Below are 22,453 nucleotides of genomic sequence, written 5' to 3' on the forward strand. Positions count from 1 at the left end.
TTACAGCTCTGGGGGATGTAAAACAGGCCTGTGAACTGTAAACCAGATGAGCGTGAGGTCTGGCCAGATCCTCATTCTAGGAAGGAGGACGGAACAGGGTGTGTGCCAGAGCAGTGTGCTCCTGCCAAACCCTAAATCACCTGTTCTGCAAAGTGTGGTGAGGGCGAGAGATGAAGAAGATCCATCTGCCTGCTCATCCTCAACACGGAGGAACTAGGTACTGGTATTAATCAAGAAATCACAGGCAGCCAAGTGTGGTACATACCTGTAATCCCAGCCCTCGAGGACAGTTTGAATGTGAGACCCTAGCCTCCCACCCCGAAACATTAGTTGTAGAGAAATTTTCCATTCACATTAATCCATTATTGAGAGTTCCATATGAGCACCATACAAGTGTGTGTGTGTGTGTGTGTGTGTGTGTGTGTGTGTGTGTGTGTGTGTGTGTGTTGGGGCTGGGGCTTGAACTCTGGGCCTCACACTCTTCACTCGGTGGGCTTGCTTATGTGTAGTGCTCTACTATTTGAGCCATACCTTCAGTCTATCATTTTGCTGGTTAATTAGAGATGGAGTCTTATAGACTTTTATTCCCAGGCTTGCTCGAAAAAAATTGTTTTTCAGATCTCAGCCTCACTGTGTCACTATCATGGCCTCATTTTCCAGAACATTTCCATCCTGTGAAACAGCAATGACAATTCTGTCCCCACTGAAGCATACCCTTTCCCCTGTCCCAGCGCCAGCCCTGCAGCTGCTGTGTGCTTTCTGTCTCTGTGACTCTGGGGTGCCTCCTAGAAGTGGGATTGTACACGAATGCTGTCCTTCCTAAGCCTGGCTTATCTCACTGAACATGCTGTCCCTAAGATTCATCTGTGCGCATCTCAGTCCAGCTTCCACTGCTATTGGAGACCATGTGACATCACATAATGGATAAAGAATTCTGATTTAAATAAACCCATGGTTTCTAGAGGCTGGGGGTCAAAGAGGATGGCTAATATCTGGTAAGGCCCTTCTTGCTTCATTGTAACATAGCAGAGGGTATCACTTAGCAAAACAGCTCTTCTCATAAAGCCACTGAGCCCTTCATGGAAACCCCATCTTGATGATCTTCATTAATCCTGACAACCTCCCAAAGTTCCCTCTTCCAACCAAAACATGAATCTTGGAGTTAAGTTTCCAGTTCATGAAATTTCAGGCCACTCTTAAGCTACAGCTTTGCATGGATCAGAATTTCTTTCCTTGTTAAAGCTAAATAATATTCCATTGTATATATATATATATATATATATATATATACACATAAATATACATATATAAATACATTTTGTCAATCTCTCTATCCATCAACGGGAGGAAGCTAGTATTTTAATTTTTAAGTACAGGATGGATTTATCTTAAATAATAGTGACTTACTTGAAGAACAGACCCTCAAGGTGTAGTTTACTAGAATTGTCTCATCTCTAGCAGGGAGAGGGACATGAGGTGAGCTGTGTCTTGCATAGACCTGCAGTTTATAAGTGCTCAGCACAGTATATCACATGACCCAGACACAGCTCCAACATTGATATCCAAACTACCACATTAATAGTATTGAGGACCATTCAGGATCTGTCATCAAAATACTTGGATTTTTGCAGTGGGGTGCCTGTGGGGCTCCACGAGGACAGACAGGTAGACATGTACCCTGTCTAGGTCCCGCTCTGTCTCCATGGGTTCATGCCAGTTCTGGCTCAAAAATTACGTGTGTGTGTGTGTGCGCGCGCACACCCCCACACCCCCACACCCCCACACCCCAAAAAAAATCTCACAAAGATTTTTTGATTCACAGAATTGTAAATTAGAAATTGTGGAGTTTCTACTGTCCTGGACATATTTCTGACTAAGGCCTGCCAGATCCATCATGTGCCTTGACAAGGGGTCCCTTGCTTGAACATGTCATCATCACAAGCTGACAGCTGTCCACCCCCAGGCCCCTGGGTCAGAGTCCAGCTGAGCTGGAGACGCAGTGCTAAAGGAGGGCAGCTGCTTGTAGGTGCTGCTGAGGGCCAGAGGTCTTTGCCTGATCTGGATTTGTTAGTAAACTAGTGAGCACCTTCAGTGTGTCACCTTTGCAGCCTACACATTCATCAGCAAGCCTTGTGTGAATTAGCACATGCCTGCAGGTGTGAGAATGCATTCTTGCCTCCTCCTCTGCTGTGTGCTACCAGTCTGGGAACTCGAATGTGAGTGGTAAGAAGAGAATTGGGCTCTTAACCAGAGGGAGATGTTCTCAGATGTTCCCCACAGTGGTCCTGGGTGATCCTGGCCCCAGCCTTCTGCTCTAGGGAGCATCCTCATTCTGAGCAGATCTTTAAGATCAAAAAGAAAAATTCCCTGTCCTTCGTATCCTACAGGGCTCTGACGTTGCTCTATGCCTAGCTTCCCAAATAGCAAGACAAGTAGAGAGAGATTTCCAGGTTTGCCTAGTCCTTCCTCCTTCCTCAGAAGCACTGAGAATCCATGACGCACCTTCTTGGAGTCATTGCTTGTCAGGTGTGAAAGCAAGGCTGTCTTACATCTTTTATCCTGAAAGGGCATTCTGATTAGACTGTTGAAAAACTAGCCCTGTCTTTGAATAGGAGGGTTGTCCTAAACAGTACCCTTGGAATTCCTTTCCTTTTTTATTTGTTTTTTTGTTTGTTTGTTTGTATTTATTTAGTCAAACATCTCATTACATAGCCCAGACTGGCCTGGAACTTGAGATCTTCCTGCCTCAGCCTTCCATGTGCTGGGATTACAGGCATGAACCACCACACCCAGCTCTATCCTTGATCTTTCTTTGCCTTATTTCCCATCTGTAAAATGGGGGATAACTGTGCCATGATGAAAGAAAGAATTAAATAATTCTGGCTCTGGAAACTTCTAGTCCACTACTGTGGGCCAAGGCAGAATAATGGCTCCATGACTGGCTTCCATTTGCTGGGCCTGGGCCTTCCCCAGCTTACACCTCTTTATTTCTTCATTCATGCCTCCTGACAGTAGACAATTGCAGAAATTTGAAAAACCACAAAAATTGCCACATCCTGACCACAGCTGCTCTGGCATCCAGCTGCCCAGCTGTCTACTAGGAGATTGGAAGAAGTCACCTTATAGTCACCTTGTCTATGCACATGTGGGGGAAGCAGTCAGCCATGGCCTCGAGCTTCCTTCTACACACAGTTTTGATACTTGGAGGTTGAATTCGGTTGAATTCATAGATACATGCATGTTCCTCCTCAGTGCTAGGCTGTTGGCTAGGTTTTTTTTTTTTTATTTGCATGGCATTATTACATTATGTACTTTTTTCGAGAGAAATTTCACTAAGCTCCCATAATGTGACCACACTGCACATTATCCAAACTAAAACAACCTTCTCCAGGCTTTCTCATTGCCTTACAGTCTAAGGAGTTCTTTATGACTGGCAATAAATTTAAATACACTGTAAAACTTAAGTACTCCCCACATGTGCCCTTTGGACTTGAAGCATTCCGGATGCTGGGGGAAGTGTGACACAGGACTTCCTAGTCACCAATCACTAAGGGCCATTTACATAGTTTGTGTGGGTGTTCTGCCCTGTCCACTCAGTTAAGTGAGAGAGGATAGGCCCTCAAGTCACAGTCAGGGTTCAGATTCCAGCTCTGCCAGTTACAACTGGTGGGATCCTGAGCAACCTACTTGAACATTCTCTGCCTGAGTTTTCCCATCTGTAGAATGGTTAATAAGAGTACCAATTAAGGTAGGCTTAACCTAAGAAACTGGTGGAATAACACCTGGTGACACAGTCCAGCCTCATAGCTACAATAGAGCTACCCACATCTCCTGGGAGAGCACTGGTCCCATGGATGCTGTTCTTTGGATTCTGTATACCGAGGGTCTTCCTATGCCTGGACTGGCGTCCCTCCTCCTCATCCCTTATTTTCTCACACCAGCTTGCAGCTTCCCAAATACAGTATACTTCTGCTCTTCACCTACACTCACCTCAACACCTTCCATCTGAGCCCTTCCCAAGTCCCCCAGCCCTGTATGGATTTGTATGTATGTGCGCAATTTCTCTTTTTGTTAAAATTTTTATTATCAAACTGAATTACAGAGAGGTTACAGTTTCATACATTAGGCATTGGATACATTTCTTGTACTGTTTGTTACCTCGTCCCTCATTCCCCCCCTCCCCCTCCCCCTTTCCCTTTCCCCCCATGAGTTGTTCAGTTCACTTATACCAAATAGTTTTGCAAGTATTGCTTTTGTAGTTGTTTGTCTTTTTTTACCCTGTGTCTCTCAATTTGGGTATTCCCTTTCAATTTCCTAGTTCTAATACCAGTATACATGATTTCCAATGTACTCAGATAAGATACAGAGATAGTGTAGGTACAACCACAGGAAGCAGATACAAGAAGATCATAAATAATAGAAGCTACGGTTTCACATCGCATGTTGAAAGTAGTTACAACAGTGATATAACAATTGTTTTCATAACTTGGAGTTCATTTCACTTAGCATCATCTTATGTGTTCATAAGGGTATAGCTATTGGGCTCTTGTGATCCTCTGCTGTGACTTGCCTAAACCTGTGATAATTATTCCCTATGAGGGAGACCATAGAGTCCATGTTTCTTTGGGTCTGGCTCACTTCACTTAGTATAATTTTTCCCAAGTCCTTCCATTTCCTTATGAATAGGGCAATGTCATTCTTTCTGATAGAGACATAAAATTCCATTGTGTATATGTACACAACTACATTTTCCTGATCCATTCGTCTACTGAGGGGCATCTGGGTTGGTTCCAGATTCTAGCTATGACAAATTGCGCTGCGATGAACATTGTTGTGCTGATGGCTTTAGTGTGATTTTGTTTGTGGTCTTTTGGATAGATGCCCAAAAGTGGGGGTGCTGGGTCATAGGGGAGCTCTATGTTTAGCCTTCTGAGGAATTTCCATACTGCTTGCCAGAGTGGCTGAACCAGTTTCCATTCCCACCAACAATGAAGTAGGGTGCCCTTTTGGCCACATCCCCTCCAACACTTGTTATTGTTAGTTTTCTTGATATAGGACATTCTTACTGGGGTGAGATGGAATCTCAATGTTGTTTTGATTTGCATTTCTTTTATGGCCAGTGATGTAGATGTGCGCACTTTCTTACCTATGTACAGAGGGCTACAAGATATGGGGTCAGGAGCATATCTACCTGAGATGGCTTTGTGCTGTCAATGCTCAGTACATACTAGTAAAAAGTTAATTGGATGCCCAGTAAAAGCCTGAGCTCCAAGGTGACCATGCTTACTGCCTACATTGGAAAGTGGCACTGTGCTTGAGCCCCTTTCTGTAAGCTTTTGGGATTCTCAAATTCACAAGGACTAGCTCATCATGATCACTTCTCAAGAATGTCTCCATCCTGTTGCCAGACTTTAGTTGTTGAAACTGTTTTCTGTAGATCTGACCTTGATTGACACAAAGAAGCTAATAGCAAATGGCCACTCAGTATCAGGCAGTGTCCCCAGATGTCTGGGTTCCACTGGATTGCTTCTGAGGCCTCCCTCAGGTCTATGGTATCTTCTTGTAGCCCTGAAATTTGGGAAGAATAGAGAATCTTCCCATGAGGATCAAGGGCTCTGTGGCTTCAGCACAGCTCTTCCTACACTGCCTACAGTGACAGAATTTCAAGAACAAAAATGGCTGCCTCATATGCAGGCATTTAGGGCTTGACTTTGAAGGCAAGTGATGCTCCTGAGGTCCCTACCTTCCACCTAGGGGATAAAGCAGTATGTATGGACCCCAGCAACGCAGGGCTGCCTACCCGGGTGTCAGTGGTTTGGACTGAAGATGACTGTTGTGACAAGAACACCCCAGGATTGGAAGGGTGGCTGCATTCCTCCCCGGCTACCCCACATCTGGGCTTTTAATTTCCCTATAAAGCCTTAGTTTGTGACTTCCTACTGTTGAATTAATGTCCATAGAAATTGGACATGAGTAATGTTATCCTAAAAGGTCAGAAGCATCCACATGTTGTCAGCTTATTTTAATGCTACAGAGGTTCAACAATTGTGAAGTAGCTGTCAGATTAGCATATTTACATCTTTTGCCATAAGGAAAGGAAAATGCTCTCAAAAATCAAAACTTTTTTTTTAGTAAATTTTTATAGTCAAACAGGTACAGAGAGGTTACAGTTTCATTACATTAGGCATTGGATACACTTCTTCTCCTGTTTGTTACTTCTTCCCTCATTCCCCACTCCCCCCTCCCCCTTTCCTTTTCCACCCCCCGTGAGTTGTTCAGTTGATTTACACCAAACAGTTTTGCAAATATTGCTTTTGCAGTCATTTGTCTTTTTACCCTGTGTCTCTCGATTTTGGTATTCCCTTTCAATTTCCTAGTTCTAATACCAGTATACACGATTTCCAATGTACTCAGATAAGATACAGAGATAGTTAAGGTACAACCACAGGAAGGGGATACAAGAGGATCATAAATAATAGAAGCTACGGTTTCACATTGCATGTTGAAAGTAATTACAACAGTGATATAACAGTCGTTTCCATAACATGGAGTTCATTTCATTTAGCATCATCTTGTGTGTTCATGAGGGCTATTGGGCTGTTGTGATCCTCTCCTGTGACTTGACTAAACCTGTGCTAATTATTCCCTATGAGGGAGACCATAGAGTCCATGTTTCTTTGGGTCTGGCTCACTTCACTTAGTATAATTTTTTCCAAGCCCTTCCATTTCCTTATGAATGGGGCAATGTCATTCTTTCTGATAGAGGCATAAAATTCCATTGTGTATATGTACCACATTTTCCTGATCCATTCATCTACTGAGGGGCATCTGGGTTGGTTCCAAATTCTAGCTATGACAAATTGTGCTGTGATGAACATTGTTGTGCTGGTGGCTTTAGTGTGTTCTTGTTTGTGGACTTTTGGGTAGATGCTCAAATGTGGGGCTGCTGTGTCATAGGGATGCTCTATATTTAGCCTTCTGAGGAATCTCCATACTGCTTTCCAAAGTGGCTGAACCAGTTTACATTCCCACCAACAATGAAGTAGGGTTCCCTTTTGGTCACATCCCCTCCAACAATTGTTATTGTTAGTCTTCTTGATAAAGGACATTCTTACTGAGGTGAGATGGAATCTCAGTGTTGTTTTGATTTGCATTTCTTTTATGGCCAGTGATGTAGAGCACTTTTTCATATATCTCTTGGCCATTCTCATTTCTTCATTAGAGAAGTCTCTTTTTAAGTCTTTAGCCCACTTGTTGAGAGGGCTATTGGTTCTTTGTGGTTTTGTTTTGGAGGAATGCAATTTTTTTAGTTCTGCATATATTTTAGATATGAGGCCTTTATCCGTTGTGTGGCCGGTAAAGATCTTTTCCCAATCTGTGGGCTTTCTGTTGATCTTGCGAACTATGTCCTTTGCCCTGCAGAAGCTCTGCAGTTTGATGCAGTCCTATTTGTCCATTCTTTCTTTGATTTGTCACATTTCTGGGTCTTTGTTAAGGAAGTTCCATCCTGTGCCAAGGAGCCCAAGTGTTTCTCCTACTCCTTCCTTTAGTGTTTTCAGGGTATCTGTTTTAATTTCTAGGTCTTTGATCCATTTGGATTTGATTTTGGTGCAGGGTGATATATAAGGATCTAGTTTTAGTTTGTTGCATGTGTTGAACCAGTTTTGCCAGCACCATTTGTTAAAGAGGCTGTCTTTCTTCCAGGCTATTTTTTTAGCTCCTTTATCAAAGATTAAGTAGGTATAGTTCTGTGGGTTTGTTTCTTGCTCTTCAATTCTGTTCCATTGGTCTTCAGGCCTGTTCCAGTGCCAAGACCAAGCTGTTTTTATTACTATAGCTTTATAATACAGCTTGAAGTTGGGTATTCTAATTCCTCCAGCATTGTTCTTTCTGCTTAGGATTGTTTTTGCTATTTGGGGGTCTTTTATTGTTCCATATGAATTTCTGGATTGCTTCCTTGATTTCATTAAAGAATGGCGTTGGGATATTAATGGGTACTGCATTGAATTTGTAGATAGCCTTTGGCAATATTGCCATTTTGATTATATTAATCCTCCCAATCCAGGAGCATGGGAGGTTTTTCCATTTCCTTAGGTCTGCCTTAATTTTGTTTTTCATGTTTTTAAAGTTCTCATCATAGAGGTCTTTCACTTCTTTGGTTAAGGTTATTCCAAGGTATTTTATGTTTTTTGAGGCTATTGGAAAAGGAGTTGCTTTCCTGATTTCAGCCTGGGTCATTAGCATATAGAAATGCCATTGATTTTTGAAGGTTTATTTTATATCCTACAACTTTGCCAAAGTTTTGGATCAGCTCTAGTAGCTTGGGAGTAGAGTCTATGGGGTTCTTTAGGTATAGGATCATGTCATCTGCGAAGAGAGAAAGTTTAAATTCATCTTTTCCTATTTGGATCCCCTTTATATTTTTTTCTTTCCTAATTGCTCTGGATAGGAAGTCTAGTACTATGTTGAAGAGAAGGGGAGAGAGCAGACATCCCAGCCTTGCTCCTGATTTTAAAGGGAATGGCTTTAGTTTTTCACCATTTAGAATTATGCTTGCTGTTGGTTTGTCATAGACTGCCTTTATTATATTCAGGAGTGTTCCCTGGAATCCCAGTTTTTTCCAGGGCTTTTAGCATAAATGGGTGCTGGATTTTATCGAATGCCTTTTCCACGTCCAGAGATATAGCCATGTGGTTCTTTACCTTGCTTCGGTTGATGTAGTGGATTATATTAATTAACTTGCTTATATTGAACCAACTTTGTATCCCTGGGATGAATCCAGTTTGATCATGGTGTATGATTTTTTGATGACCTGTTGAAGTCGATTGGCCAGAATTTTCTTGAGAATTTTTGCATCTATGTTCATCAGGGAAATCGGTCTATAGTTTTCTTTCTGTGATCATTCCTTGCTTGGTTTTTGGATGAAGGTTTTACTGGCTTCATAGAATGTGTCTGGTAGTGAACATTCTCTTTCAATTTCATTGAAGAGTTTGAGAAATATTGGTGTGAGTTCTGTTTTGAAGGCCTTGTAGAATTCTGCTGTGAATCTGACTCGATCTGGGCTTTTCTTGGATGGGAGATCACTTATTGCCATTGCTGGATATGGGTTTGTTCATAAGGTTTAAATCTTCATGGTTGAATTTGGGGATATCAATTTTTTCTAGGAAATCATCCATTTCTTCCAAGTGCTCGAATTTGTTGGCATAAAGGTTTGCAAAATAGTCCCTTATTGTGTTCTGAATTTTGGTTGTTTCTGTGGTGATGTTACCTGTTTCATCTCTGATCTTGTTTATTTGGGTTTGCTGCTTTTGTTTTTGGTCAGGTTTGCTAGGGGACTGACTATGTTGTTAATTTTTTCAAAGAACCAACTCTTTGTTTTGTTGATTCTTTTGATGTTTTTTTTTAGTCTGTAATTGATTTAATTCTGATTTGATTTTAATTATTTGCTTTTGTCTATTGACTTTGGATTTGGCTTGTTGTTCTCTTTTGAGGAGATTAGGGTGCTTCCTTAAGTTGTTGAGTTGCTGTTTCTCCAGTTTGTTGGTGTAAGCCCTCAAAGATATAAATTTCCCTCTGAGTACTGCCTTTGCTGTGTCCCAAAGGAGCTGGTACTTTGTGTCCTCATCTTGGTTGAATTCCATAAACATTTGAATTTCTGTTCTAATTTCTTCAGTGACCCACTGATGGTTCAGTAGTGTGTTGTTTAGTCTCCATGTATTGTACGATTTTCTGTGGTGGCTTATCAAATCACACATGTAGCTACAGTGATACTTGGATACAACTGTGAAGTCTTAAATGCATGTAGTAAAAATGGTCACTAATAATCTGTTTTTATGAGAAATTAGAAAAAGACAGGACATCCATAGATATCAGCAAGATGGAAATAATATAGATGGTTTAGGTTACTTCACTAGAAAGAAAATCCCTAAGTATGCTAGATTTTAATACCTATGAAATGCTGATGTCGTGTTATATTGAATGTTTCTGCTTATTTAAATTTTATTATTCAGAAATAATTTTAATAATTAGAGGCCAGTAAAACAAACACTAATTTTTAATTTGTGTGTACAGTGCATTTTTTGTTGCCATTCCTGGGGCTTGAAGTCAGGGCCTAGGCAGTGTCCCTCAGTTTTTTTGCTTAAGGCTGGCACTTGAGCCACAGTTCCACTTCTGACTTTTTTTCTCTTCAGTCGTGGGGCTTGAATTTGGGGCCTGGGTGGTGTTCCTGAGCTCTTTTGCTCAAGGCTAATGTTCTACCATTTTGAGCCACAGCACCACTTCCAGTTTCTGGTGGCTTTGTGATGGTTAATTGGAGAAAGAATCTCATGGACTTTCCTGCCCAGGCTGGCTTTTTAAAGTCATCCTCAAATCTCAGCCTCCTGAGTAGCTAGGATTACAGGTCTCAGCTACTGCTGCCTGGCTGTATACAATATATCTTGATTAGAGTCACCCTTTTCAGCAGTCTCCCTGGCCATTCTATCCTCTCCCCTCACATCTCAAGTTTCCTTGTTCAGTTTTCATGTATGTACATTGAGTATTATGGCTCTATTTGCCTATCACTCCACTCTATTCATCTATCCCTCTCCTTTTTGTCCCCACCCTAGGAAGCTGAAGGATCCTGGTATTCATTTTGCTGACCTATCTATAAATTGTTCAAAGGAATTACACCATGGAATCTCACTCCTGTGTATACCATTCTTTGTGTGTGTGTGTGTGTGTGTGTGTGTGTGTGTGTGTGTGTCTGTTGCTTTCAAATACATGTTAGGCTTAACTTCCATGTAGGAGAGAAAACATGTATCCTTTGTATCTCTAAGCTTAGCTTACTTTACTCAATATAAGTTATCCCAGGTCCATCTATTTCCTTGCAAATTAGATAGTATCATTTTTCCTGATGGCTAAATAAAATTCCAGTGTGTGAGTGTGTGTATGCAGGTGCATACACACACATGCACATCTTCCACATTTTTCAGTTTAGAGCATAAGGACTATTGCTTTAACTTGGCTATTATGAGTAGTGCTGCAATGAACATGGGTGTACTGGTGGCTTCATTGTATCCTGACTTACCATGTTTCAGGTAGATGACTAAAGGTGGTATCACTGGATCATAAAGTAGTCCTATTTTTAGTTTTGTGAAAAATCTAATGACTGGCTTCCATAAGGCTTACACTAATTTATATCCCCCACTCACAGTACATTAGGGTACACCCTTGAATCCTCACCATTTGTTGTTGCTCATATCCTTGATGTTGGCCTGACTGGAATGAGATAAAACCTCAATGTTTTTGATTTACATATCCTTTATGACCTGGGATGTTAGGCTTTTTTTTTTCATGTATTTACTGAGCTGCTACAATTTCAAACAGGTTATTGTCACTTTCCATTTTAGGGGCTCAATAATATCAGACTGCTGGATCCACTTAGCTAAAGACTTTTCTGAGTCAGCAAGATGGGTGTTAGGTTGAAAAAATAACTCTTTACCAGTGTCCGCAGTGATTATCTGGAAACTATGTAACTAAGTTAAAACAGGATGATAACTAGAACAAGTAACCATACTTAACTTTGATTTCTACTTTTTGTCCCTCTTGTTAAGAGCAAAGCAATAAAGTTTTATTGACACATGGCTATGCTACAACAAAAATTTCCCCCTCGAGATCTAGAACATCAACTGTCTAGACTTTTACACCATGCACCAAATGGTCACATTGTTCTTTTTGACAGTCTTGTAAATATTTCCCATGTTAGGACAGACTCTCAAAAAATTTCATTACAAAGCAAAAAAGATTCTGTTGCTGGTCAGACTTGAAAACCACTGTGCTGCTGGCACAATGATGCTTAGCCAGCAACAAAACGGAGATAATTCCAAAGGGAAACTGCAAGTCTCAGCATTTAACCATGCAAAACCATAAAATAATGATCAGGTTTGTTTACTAGGAGTAACTCTTAAACTTAATATTCTGCCTGGCACTATTGACACACACCTATAATCCTAACTACTCAGGAGGCTGAGATTTGAGAGTTGCCAGCCTAAACAGACAAATGCAAGAGAGTCTAATCTCCATTTGGCCAACAAAATCCTAGAACTAGAAATGTAGCTGAAGTAACAGACCACTAGACCTGAGCAGGAAAAAAAAATTCAAGGTGTTCTATTGTTTTCCTGTTTGTATTTAAAAGCTTGGATTTTCACACTTTCTAAAAGGAAATGTCTGTGCCCACAGTTTCATCTCCCCCTCTCCCCCCCAGTCTGGTGAGCATCCAGCTGCTATATAGAGGTCCATTCCTCAGTTCAGCTCCTCCATACCTTATAGACTCAAAAGACGTTCAGCAAGTCCATTTGTGTCTTTAAAGGATATTCCCCGAGTCCCTCCGGTGGCTGATGGCTACCCAGCAGTTTGAGTCTGCAAAGAAGTTGATCCTGCACTTCACACAGAAGAACTGCATGAGCCCTGAGAGCGATATCAAGGGTGTGATGCCAGGTAAGTGCACCACAAATGGCCAGCCACTTGTCACTGGGCCACTTTTGCCCTCCCAACCAGCTGTCTAGCCAGCGGTTCCTTCTTTTACCCATGTGATCTGGGGCAGCAGTAGCAACTAGATCCATGGAATGGGAATAAACAGGAACTCTCACTACTTCCTGGGAACTGATTCTTTCATGATAGGTCCAACAAATCCTGGTGCTTTAATTCTTGGCCAGATCCACATGGATGGCTTGAGCCTAGTATAATCCTGGTCTTCACCAGGGCTGGCTACATCTAGTATATGTGGTATCAGCCTTGACTGCCTGCCCTGCCAGGCAGAGCTCTGCCTCAGAGTGTAGATAGCTTTCATGATCTCTTGCCCTAGGTGTGACCTTCATAGAGCTTCCATTGTCTATTTCTAGCTATAACCTATTTGTTGGGCAAGAGAAGAACTAGGAACATGAACTATTTTTATAACATGCTACAGATCCCTAGAATTCTGTGACTCAGGGGTATTGCTACAAGCTAAGTGGGGCTTTTAAGTTGGGGTCCATAAGTGCTACCAGGAAGTCATTCCCATCCACATTTCTAAGCCCCTCTCTGGCACCTAGAGATACTGACCTACTAGATCTGCACTAAGTCTTGAGAACTAGCATTCATAATAAGCACTAGCATTGCAAATCAAAACAACATTGAGATTCCATCTCACCCCAGTAAGAATGTCCTATATCAAGAAAACTAACAATAATAAATGTTGGAGGGTATGTGGCCAAAAGGGAACCCTACTTCATTGTTGGTGGGAATGGAAACTGGTTCAGCCACTCTGGCAAGCAGTATGGAGATTCCTCAGAAAGCTAAACATAGAGCTCCCCTATGACCCAGCACCCCCACTTTTGGGCATCTACCCAAAAGACCACAAACAAGAACACACTAAAGCCACCAGCACGACAATGTTCATCACAGCACAATTTGTCATAGCTAGAATCTGGAACCAACCCAGATGCCCCTCAGTAGACGAATGGATCAGGAAAATGTAGTACATGCATACAATGGAATTTTGTGCCTCTATCAGAAAGAATGACATTGCCCCATTCATAAGGAAATGGAAGGACTTGGAAAAAAATCATACTAAGTGAAGTGAGCCAGACCCAAAGAAACATGGACTCTATGGTCTCCCTCATAGGGAATAATTAGCACAGGTTTAGGCTAGTCACAGCAGAGGAGCACAAGAGCCTAATAGCTATGCCCCTATGAATGCACATGATAATGCTAAGTTAAATGAACTCCGTATTATGGAAACAACTGTTATATCACTGTTGTAATTACTTTCAAATGCCATATGAAACCATAGCTTCTATTGTTGATGATCCTCTTGTATCCCTTTCCTGTGGTTATACCTTCACTATCACTGTATCTTATCTGAGTACACTGGAAACTGTAGATACTGGTATTAGAATTAGGAAAGTGAAAGGGAATACCAAAATCAAGAGACACAGGATAAAAAGACAAATGACTACAAAAGCAATACTTGCAAATCTGTTTGGTGTAAACCAACTGAACAACTCATGGGGGGAGAGGAAAAGGGGGAGGGGGAGGGGGAATGAGGGAAGAAGTAACAAACAGGAGAAGAAATGTATCCAATGCCTAAGGTATGAAACTGTAACCTCTCTGTACATCACTTTGACAATAAATAAGAAAAAAAAGAAAAAAATAATAAGCACTAGCAAACACTGATGCAAGTGTCTTACAGGTCACCTTTGGAATACCATTGGTTTTCCAGTGATTCCCAGATTCTGACCAACTATCCTAACCGAGCACCTTAGGACTGGTATTCACTGTAAAATTCCCTAGGAAAACAATCCACAGGCCTTGTCTAAGAGCGAGTGTGCGTGTACACATTTTTTTCCATGATCAGAAATCCTTGTAGCAATCATTGGTTCATTCATTTATTCAACATATATTTCCTAAATTCCTTGGTACTTCAAAAACAGAGAAGGAAGAAGGCCAAGCCTTGCTCAGGAAGCTCATAGGCAGGGATACATGTGGACAGGGAAGGGTTAGATGTGCACTCCATTTGGAGGGATGAAGCAGTGGAGGCCAAAGGGTGAAGGATGGTAGCAAATGACCACAGTAGAACAGGTATGTGAGCCTAGCTCTGAGGCTTGGGTGAGCAGAGGCTTGAGACAAGGTAGGACGATGTACTGTGCAGATCTCCATTCCTGACAGGGCAGGAGACCTAGGAGAAACTTTGATTGTGAATACCTAGCCAGGCTTCTCATTAGACTGCGGATTCCAAAGACCTAAAGCTCCTGGGAACTACTGTTCCATCAGCATGTCATCCCTGCCTCTGCCAGGTTGGGTGATGCATGTCTTCCCACTCCATCCACCCAGGCAGAAGTCAGGTTAACCTGAGGTTCTGGTTTCTCTGTTATGAAGAAGGATATAAGCAAGGTATGACTGGTCCATGAGAAAAGTATTGACTGCTTCTGCCACAAAGAGACACTGACTGTTCCTTTCTGTCTAGTGGCAGTAACAGAAACAAGATAACACATAGTGCTTACATGCCAGTCCCAGTATTAAGTGACTACAAATACAACTCACACTTAATACTTAGTCCTAAATACCATGAATTACTCTATTTCTTCACAACAGGTACTGTAATGCTCCCCGTTTGCAGTGAAGCTAGTAGCCTTGCCAAAGGTCACACAGCTACTAAGTAGTTGAGCTGGGACTTGAACCCAAGAGATGGGTGGAGATGTATGAGGAGGAAGCCTGGGAGATATATGTTTAAAGGGATGAGTATGAGGCTTCCTCTTGGGGCCGGGTTTGCCTGTTTTGGACCATCAAATAATTTCCCTGAACACCCCCAAGCCCCCTTTATTAGCAAGTGACTCCTCTCAGGCCTCACAATTCATTCATTTCCAGCCTCTCTCTAATTAAATTATCACACTCCACTTCTTTCAAGTTAAAATAGTGTCTGGGAAAAGCTTGTTTTCTCGATCATAATTACACTGATTCATTTTCCTACTATTTTTAGAAAGTGGCATTAGATCTTTTTCCCGCATTTCATTTGTTTATAAGTTTTGTCAGTGCTTATCTCTATCTGGCATCCTAGGCAGGAGGCTGGCCCAGAGGTGGTTGATCCCTCTTGATGGCTTGACAAAGAGGAGAGTGTCTTACCTCCCACCTAGAAAAGGTCATCGCAGAGGTCAGCATGAGGCACTGCTGGCCCAGCTGCCTCCACTTTGCTTCGGAGACCTCCGTGGGAGAACAGCTGAGCAGTCAAGAGACAAAGCATGTCTTTTTCCATGTTCAGATATCCCTCTCCTATCTTCCTTAGCTCAAAACTTGTTTTCTGTTTGAAATTATCTCTACACTACTTCATCTAAGCCCCATCCAGCTCCAGACTTCCCTGGCTCCTCTCTAGTCATTTACCTGTCCACCTGCTCTGCTCCCTTCTTCCTCCAGAGCCATACCAGATGTGATCGCTGCATAGCATCATCTGCTCACCAACTGTGCCTCCTGGGCCTTTGAGGGTGACCCTGTTCTTCCTTGTTGCTGAAAACCTGCTGTACCTCACCTTACCTCTCCTGCCTCACTAGCCGTCATTGGCTAAGACTGTCTTCCTCTTCATACAGAGTCCCCACCCCCACCCCCAAGAAAGTTTCCAGGTCTCTCTCCCATTTTGATCAACTCTTCAAGCCTAAGTCAGCCCTTACTCTCATATCATTATATATCTGTGAGCTTACCTGCACATTTAACTTTTTTCCCAGCTGCAAGGCAGGCAGTATGGGACTCCTTATCACTTCCTCCACCCCAGCAGGGCAGTGAGGGCAGCCCAGGCAGAGCCTCTGCTGCACAGCTGGCTGTCATGCTCCCAGCTGCCTAGGAGGCTGGACAGGTAGCAGGCCTTCCATGAATATTGACAGAGCACACAACTCCAGATCTTCTGCTGCCAGGGAGGATTCAGAATGCTCTTTCTGTCACCACTCAGCACATCAGAGCCTGGCTGTAGGAATGAGAAACAAAGAGGGCTGCTCTTGCTCATGTCAATGCATCCTAGCCTTAGATTTCTGCTCAAGAGAGACTTGATCTTCCAGAAATTTGAAGCTACCTTCTTTCTGAGCATGCCTGATGTTCTCAATGGCCTACATAGCTAAATTTCTCTAGATGTTTGGACTTGTTTCAGGTGTCAATCCCACAGTGGTCAAAATATGTATGACCGCTCTCCTTCCTGGGTGATCACTCTGAAGATTGTGAATGTTTACAGCAGGAATGGAAGCTTTCTGGTCCCACATGTGGCTCCTATTCATTTAACCTCCCTTGTGAGGGAGGGAGCGCCCCTTCTCCCTACATCACAGGTGGGCATTGGGAAGCATAGAGGCTGAGTGGCCTGGAGCAGGGGTGATCAGTGGAAAGCAGCCCAGCAGAGGGAAGTGCTACACAGCCATCCTCACCCAGGGAGAGCAAAGCAGGTGTCCTTGGCCCTCTGCAGGAAAGCCCTGTGAATTCTGGTAACCTGAGCAGCCCAGTCAGAGGCCATGTGGGGCTCTCCTAACCCTGAGCAGAGGGAGAGCTGGGATTTGCCTTTGCCCATCTCCCGGTCCCACAAGTCTGTTCAGAGCCTGCAGTGACAGAAGGGTCCCCAGACCAGGCCACCTCAACAGGTAGTTTGCCCAAAGTCACAGCACTCACAGAGGTGTTGCCTTCGACCTGAGTGACATGTGATTACACTCTTATATGGTGGCAAGGAGGCCTCCCAGGACTGCAATGCTGGGTCAAGTGTTAGTGGTGTGCATAGATCTTTGGATGTCTGTGATCATTTTGTAAGAGCAATATTCAAAGGCCAAAAGCACATTCACTCAAGTGGCCATGTACCATGATTCTAGCTTCAGAGCCAAAGGGGTGAGGGCTGCTGGCAAGAAAGATAGCAAGCACATTCTGTACCGAATGGACCAGGCTTCAGAGCCACTGCGTTGCCCTGGCACTTGTCGTATGACTTGTATTTCTTCTCCTTCTCCCTCCCCAACATCCTTCCTCTTCTCCTCCCCTCCTACATTTCTTTTTGTCTTTTCTTGGTCATCTTGCCTATAAACTGCACTGTTTCCTGGTGCATTTGCCACTTTCACAATAGAATTGTGCACAAAGATTGCAGGATGACCAGCTCAGGTTCCCTCTGTGCACCTGCTGAGCCTGGCCAGTGAGCACCACCACCTCCTTCCTTGGCTGCCCTTCAGAAGTCAGCCTCTCACACCTATAGCTCCTGGTGCAAAGAGGCCAGGGCCTACTTCCAGGGCCACCTTTGCCTTCTGCTGTGGTGGTGAGGAGCCAGGTGCAGTTGCTAGGCACAAAGCCAGAGGGATGTGTGTACCCCTGGAAACTGCAGACATCTCATCACCTTCCTGCATTTGGTCCTCACAGCAGCACATCATCCTAATTACAGATCTAGGCTTGGATCAGACAGCAGTCCTTCCTTCTCCACAGGCACAGATACATTACAGGACAGTGTGTGTGTGTGTGTGTGTGTGTGTGTGTGTGTGTGTGTGTGTGTGTGCGTGTGTGTGTGTGTGCATGCGTGTGTGTGTGATAAAGTTTAATTACAATTAACCACAGTAGCAAAATAGACCAATTGTAACAATATAAGAAATGTCATAACTTAGAAATTGCTTATTGCTAGAATTTTTCACTTGATATTTCCAGACCATGGTTAATCTGAAGGAAGCAAAACCTTGCATTAATGACAGTGTGTGCAAACTTTCCCAAAGAAGCTAACAGAAGCGTGGAGCTGGCTTCAGCCATGGCCTGTCAGGTCCTCATCACTCCCAGACCTTGCTTAACCACATGGGGAGTGAGGGAAACGTGGAGGAACAGACGCTGCACAAAGGTGTTAGACATGTGTGGCTTGTCAAAATCTTATAGGTTCTGCTTGTATTTCTTAGGGATTTTAAGTCACAAAGGTGACAGTATGTTGGGTTAGGTTGGTACAAGCCTATAATCCCAGATATGTGGGAGGCCTAGAGAGAGGAGAATCACAGCATGAAGCTTAGACAGAGGAGACTCACAGTACAAGGCCTATCCCAGGCAAAAATACAAGGTCCTATAAGAAAATAAAAAAGACCAAACAAAAATAGGTTGGGAGTGTGGGCTCAATTGGTAGAGCATCTTACCTCCCAGCAAATGTTTCTTACAGCTCAGAGCTTGTTGGGTTTTATCCCAGAGCATGCTCAATACTGAGCAAGTTTTCTGTTGTTGTTGATGGGCTGGTGGTGTGAGTAGCAGAGACCCTGACAAAATATCAATAGCCTTGGAAAGGTTAACTTAATTCTGTTGAGAATAATGCAGTTACCTCTGTAGACTACAGTCAATTCTTAGACTTGACTTTCAGGTTTAATGTTATTAAAAAGAAAATTCAAGTCATAATTCAATTGCGGTAGGTTCTTTAACATCATGTTTCATACACAGTAAGGTATTAGCAGTTGAGAATGGGCCACATTAAAAAAAAAAAAGAAAGAGCACCTTTAAGCTTGTATAATGGCTTCTTACTAATGAATCTTTACATTTCCTGCTGAGAATAGAGAAGGGAGTGTGTATATCATTTATCTCCCCCACTTTTGGTGGTAATGGGGTTTGAACTCAGGCTCAGACCTCATGGCTTGCTAGGTAAGTGTTCTACCACTTGAGCCACACCTCCTTTTAGCTGTAGTTATTTGTTAGATAGGGTGATTTTCTTTTGGTCTAGGGTAAGCCTCTGACTACAATCCTCCTACTTGCAACCTCCTACATAGCAGCTGAAACTCCAGCTATGTGAGCTTGCTTACAGACCTCAGTTCCTGCCCCTAAATATAAGAAGGAAGAGCCAGGTGCCGGTAGACTTGCATGTAATCCTTGCTGCTGAAGAGGTTGAGATCTACAAATCATGGTTGAAGCCAGCTGGGGCAGGAAAGTCTGTAGACTCTTATCTCTAATTAACCACCTGAAAACCAGAAGTGGAGCTGTGGCTCAAAGTGGTAAAACACTACCTTAAGCCCAAAAGCTTAGGGACAGCTCCCAGGCCCTGAGTTCAAGTCCCACAACCGACCAAAAAGAAGGAAGTTCTAGAAACTCAAGAGGCATAGTCTCTGTCAGTCAAACAAAGGGTTTTCCTGTCCCTTTTGTTACCTGAATGGTGAAAATGAGTCTTGAAGAATTTGTTTAAATGAAGTCCAGTGTGGTAGCTTCTACCTATTATCCGAGGTACTCTGGAGGCTAAGGGAAGAAGGGTCACTTGAGACCAGGAGTTGAAGACCAACCTGAGCCACACAGTGATACCTATCTCCAAAAGAAAAAGCTAAATAAAAGATTCTCAACTATTTGAAACAATATATTTTCCTTTAAACTGTAATGAATGAGTTTTATGGCAAGAGAGGTAGAAGAGGAGAGGTAAAGTGGGGGTGGGAATCCTTGGAGGCACCAGTGTGGGGTCTAGAGAGTGCTGCAGAGGTACAGCCCCCAGGGGTCTCAGGGCATCCTGCCATATGGTCAGGGAACTGGTGCCAGGACCTTGGTGGGCACAGTGCACAGATGCTCAATTTCCTAGTATAAAGTGGTGTGGTATTTGCCTCAGTCACCGCGTTTCATAGCCATCTTGACACTGTCCACCATCCCTGATAAAGTGTGAGTGAAACAGTTATTAAACGGTGTTCTTTGAGGAATGGCAGCAAGAAAACATGCTCGTGTTCAGTACAGATTATGTCTTCAAATGCTTTCAATATGTGAGTTGCTGAATCTGAGGCTGCAAGGTGAATATCTGTTCTCTAGGCACCTATAAAAGGCTTCCTCGGTAGACAGAGGCCTCTTGGTCTCCACAGATAGTTTTTTTTAAAGAATATTTCTTCTTTTGGAATAATTTCATCTCTGCAGGGAAGATGTTGAGACAGCAAAGAACTTCTGCATATCCCTGACTTGGTTTCGTCCATTGCTGAGGTCTGGTACTACTGTGACATGTTTATAAAACTTATAGGAGTGGACACCAGTGTTTAGGATTACAGTTAACTGTCACCTTGCCCACATTTCCACTTGTCTGTGACACTGTCTTGGTCTTTCCTCATTTTTTCTTGAGTTATGGAATAAGTTTTTTTTTATTGTACAGAGGGGTTACATTTACATAAGAAGTAAATGAGTATAATTCTTGTGGAACATTCATACCCCCTCCCTCTTTTTCTCCTGCTATCCCTCTTCTCAACTTCCCTCCCCAACCCCAAATTGTAAAATTCATTTCCAACATAGTGACTTGTATCACTATGGCATTGGTTCACCCTTTGCCCTCTATCTCACCATTTCTGTGATTCCCCTTGGGATCCCCAAGTCAGATAAACTTATATACAAAACAAAGGGTACTGAAATTAAAAAAACAATGACAACAGGGGGGTAAGCCAAAGGTAGGGGGAGGGGAACAAAAGGAAGAAGAAATAAGGGCAACGCTGTTCACTTTGGCTATGAATTTTCCTTTTCTGTTTTAGCCCCTGAGTAGAGGATTGCTCCACAAGGAGCTGCAGGGGCCCCAAAGACTGTGTGTGGCACTGCTGCTAACCAGCAGGCAGGCAACCAGCTCCAGCAGGCCCAGGCCTTGTTTTAGATTTCCCTGTCAGATTGGCATGTCTGCTCAGGACTTTGTCAAACTGCTGGCCTGGTGAAGGCAACATTTGTTAGGCTCCAGTCAGAATGGCTTTCAGAACTCATGAGCCTCACTAGTGTCCCAGCCTCACAGCTTTACAGCTACTCAGATGCCTTCATGTGTAACGTTCTGTATCATGCAACTCTCAAAAACTTGTTTGGGCTTAGTTTTGGGGTGCTAGGGATGGGACCCAGGGACTCAATGACGCTTAGCATGTGCTTTACCAATGAGCTACACCCAGCCCCAGCTCCCAAACATTTTTTTACTATTAGCTAAAACATGTGTATACACCTTCTGTGGTACATGCACAGATGGGTACACACACATAGACACAGTTTCCTTTATTTTGTCAGCCAAGGTTCTGCAACCATGGAATGTTCTTTCCCCTGAAATAAAGGCACACGGCTCTCCAGGCCTGTGACATGTGCACAGATGGACACAGATTGTGCAAGGAAAAGAACTGCTTGCATCGTTTGCCTAGGGCCTGGGGCACCACCATGGAGAGCTGTTCTCAGAAGTGCAGGAGCAGGTGCTGCCTGATTGTGAGCCCCGTGTGTGTGAAGGGAAAGCACAGAGTGCAAGTATACTCTGAATCCGCTGCCAGGGTAACATAGAAGGTTGCACTGTGAAGTAAGCCTTGTGCACACATCTCTCTGCTAAAAGCCTATGTGTGACCCCTGGCTTCAAGAACAGAAGGCCATGGAGTCCTCCCATCCAGACACTTGTCCTGCCGAGGCTCACAGACTTCATCTCTTGCAGAGCTGGAGAAGGAGCTTTCCCGAAGGCCCAAGAAGGTGTGCATTGTGAAGGTGGTGGGGACCCGAAACCTGTGGAAGAACATCGTGGTCCTGTGTGTGAACTCGTGAGTCTCGGGACACACAGGCTGAGTCAGGAAGGACCTCTTCCTACCCCAGCTGCACTTTGAATCCTAGCCTTTCCCCATGCCTGCTGAAGGGTGATTCACCAACAGAGCTGCTTAACTGGGTCTAAAGGATGGCAAGGCCTTGCTGCTGTCCACTTCACCAGAAAGCCTGGAGCAGCTGGCACCCTGAGCCTATCTGACTGGCCATCCTGCCCAGTGTCCTGCACAATGCTAGAGCTCCCAGAGGCATGAGGCAGGAAGAAGGCAGGAGGCCCAACTAGGTCTTGCATAGATGCATCCTTGGCATTGTCAAGAACAATCTCCAGTGGGCTCCTTTGCCCCAGTTCTGATGAAACCTTAGAGGGTGGCTTCTTTCCCTTGTACTCAGATGCTCAGGGGCGCCTCTGTCAGGAACACAGTGGGAAGAGACTCCATGGTTGGGGGTTGCAGGCACTGTGTCAGAAAGGGGCTTGCCACAGGTG

The 22,453-nt window shown here is 43.5% G+C and overlaps 1 protein-coding gene across 1 annotated transcript in view; it reads left to right on the forward strand.

The window, feature by feature from the left end:
• Slc22a23 (solute carrier family 22 member 23) overlaps positions 1–22,453 on the forward strand; it is a 184,072-nt gene that overhangs the window by 144,531 nt on the left and 17,088 nt on the right. The window contains exons 5-6 of the mRNA XM_048348542.1: positions 12,347–12,474; positions 21,869–21,971. Coding sequence (XP_048204499.1) covers positions 12,347–12,474; positions 21,869–21,971 — 231 coding nt within the window. The remainder of the gene's footprint in view (positions 1–12,346; positions 12,475–21,868; positions 21,972–22,453) is intronic.

The sequence above is a fragment of the Perognathus longimembris genome, chromosome 6 (assembly GCF_023159225.1).
Source record: "Perognathus longimembris pacificus isolate PPM17 chromosome 6, ASM2315922v1, whole genome shotgun sequence".
NCBI classification, from domain to species: Eukaryota; Metazoa; Chordata; class Mammalia; order Rodentia; family Heteromyidae; genus Perognathus; species Perognathus longimembris.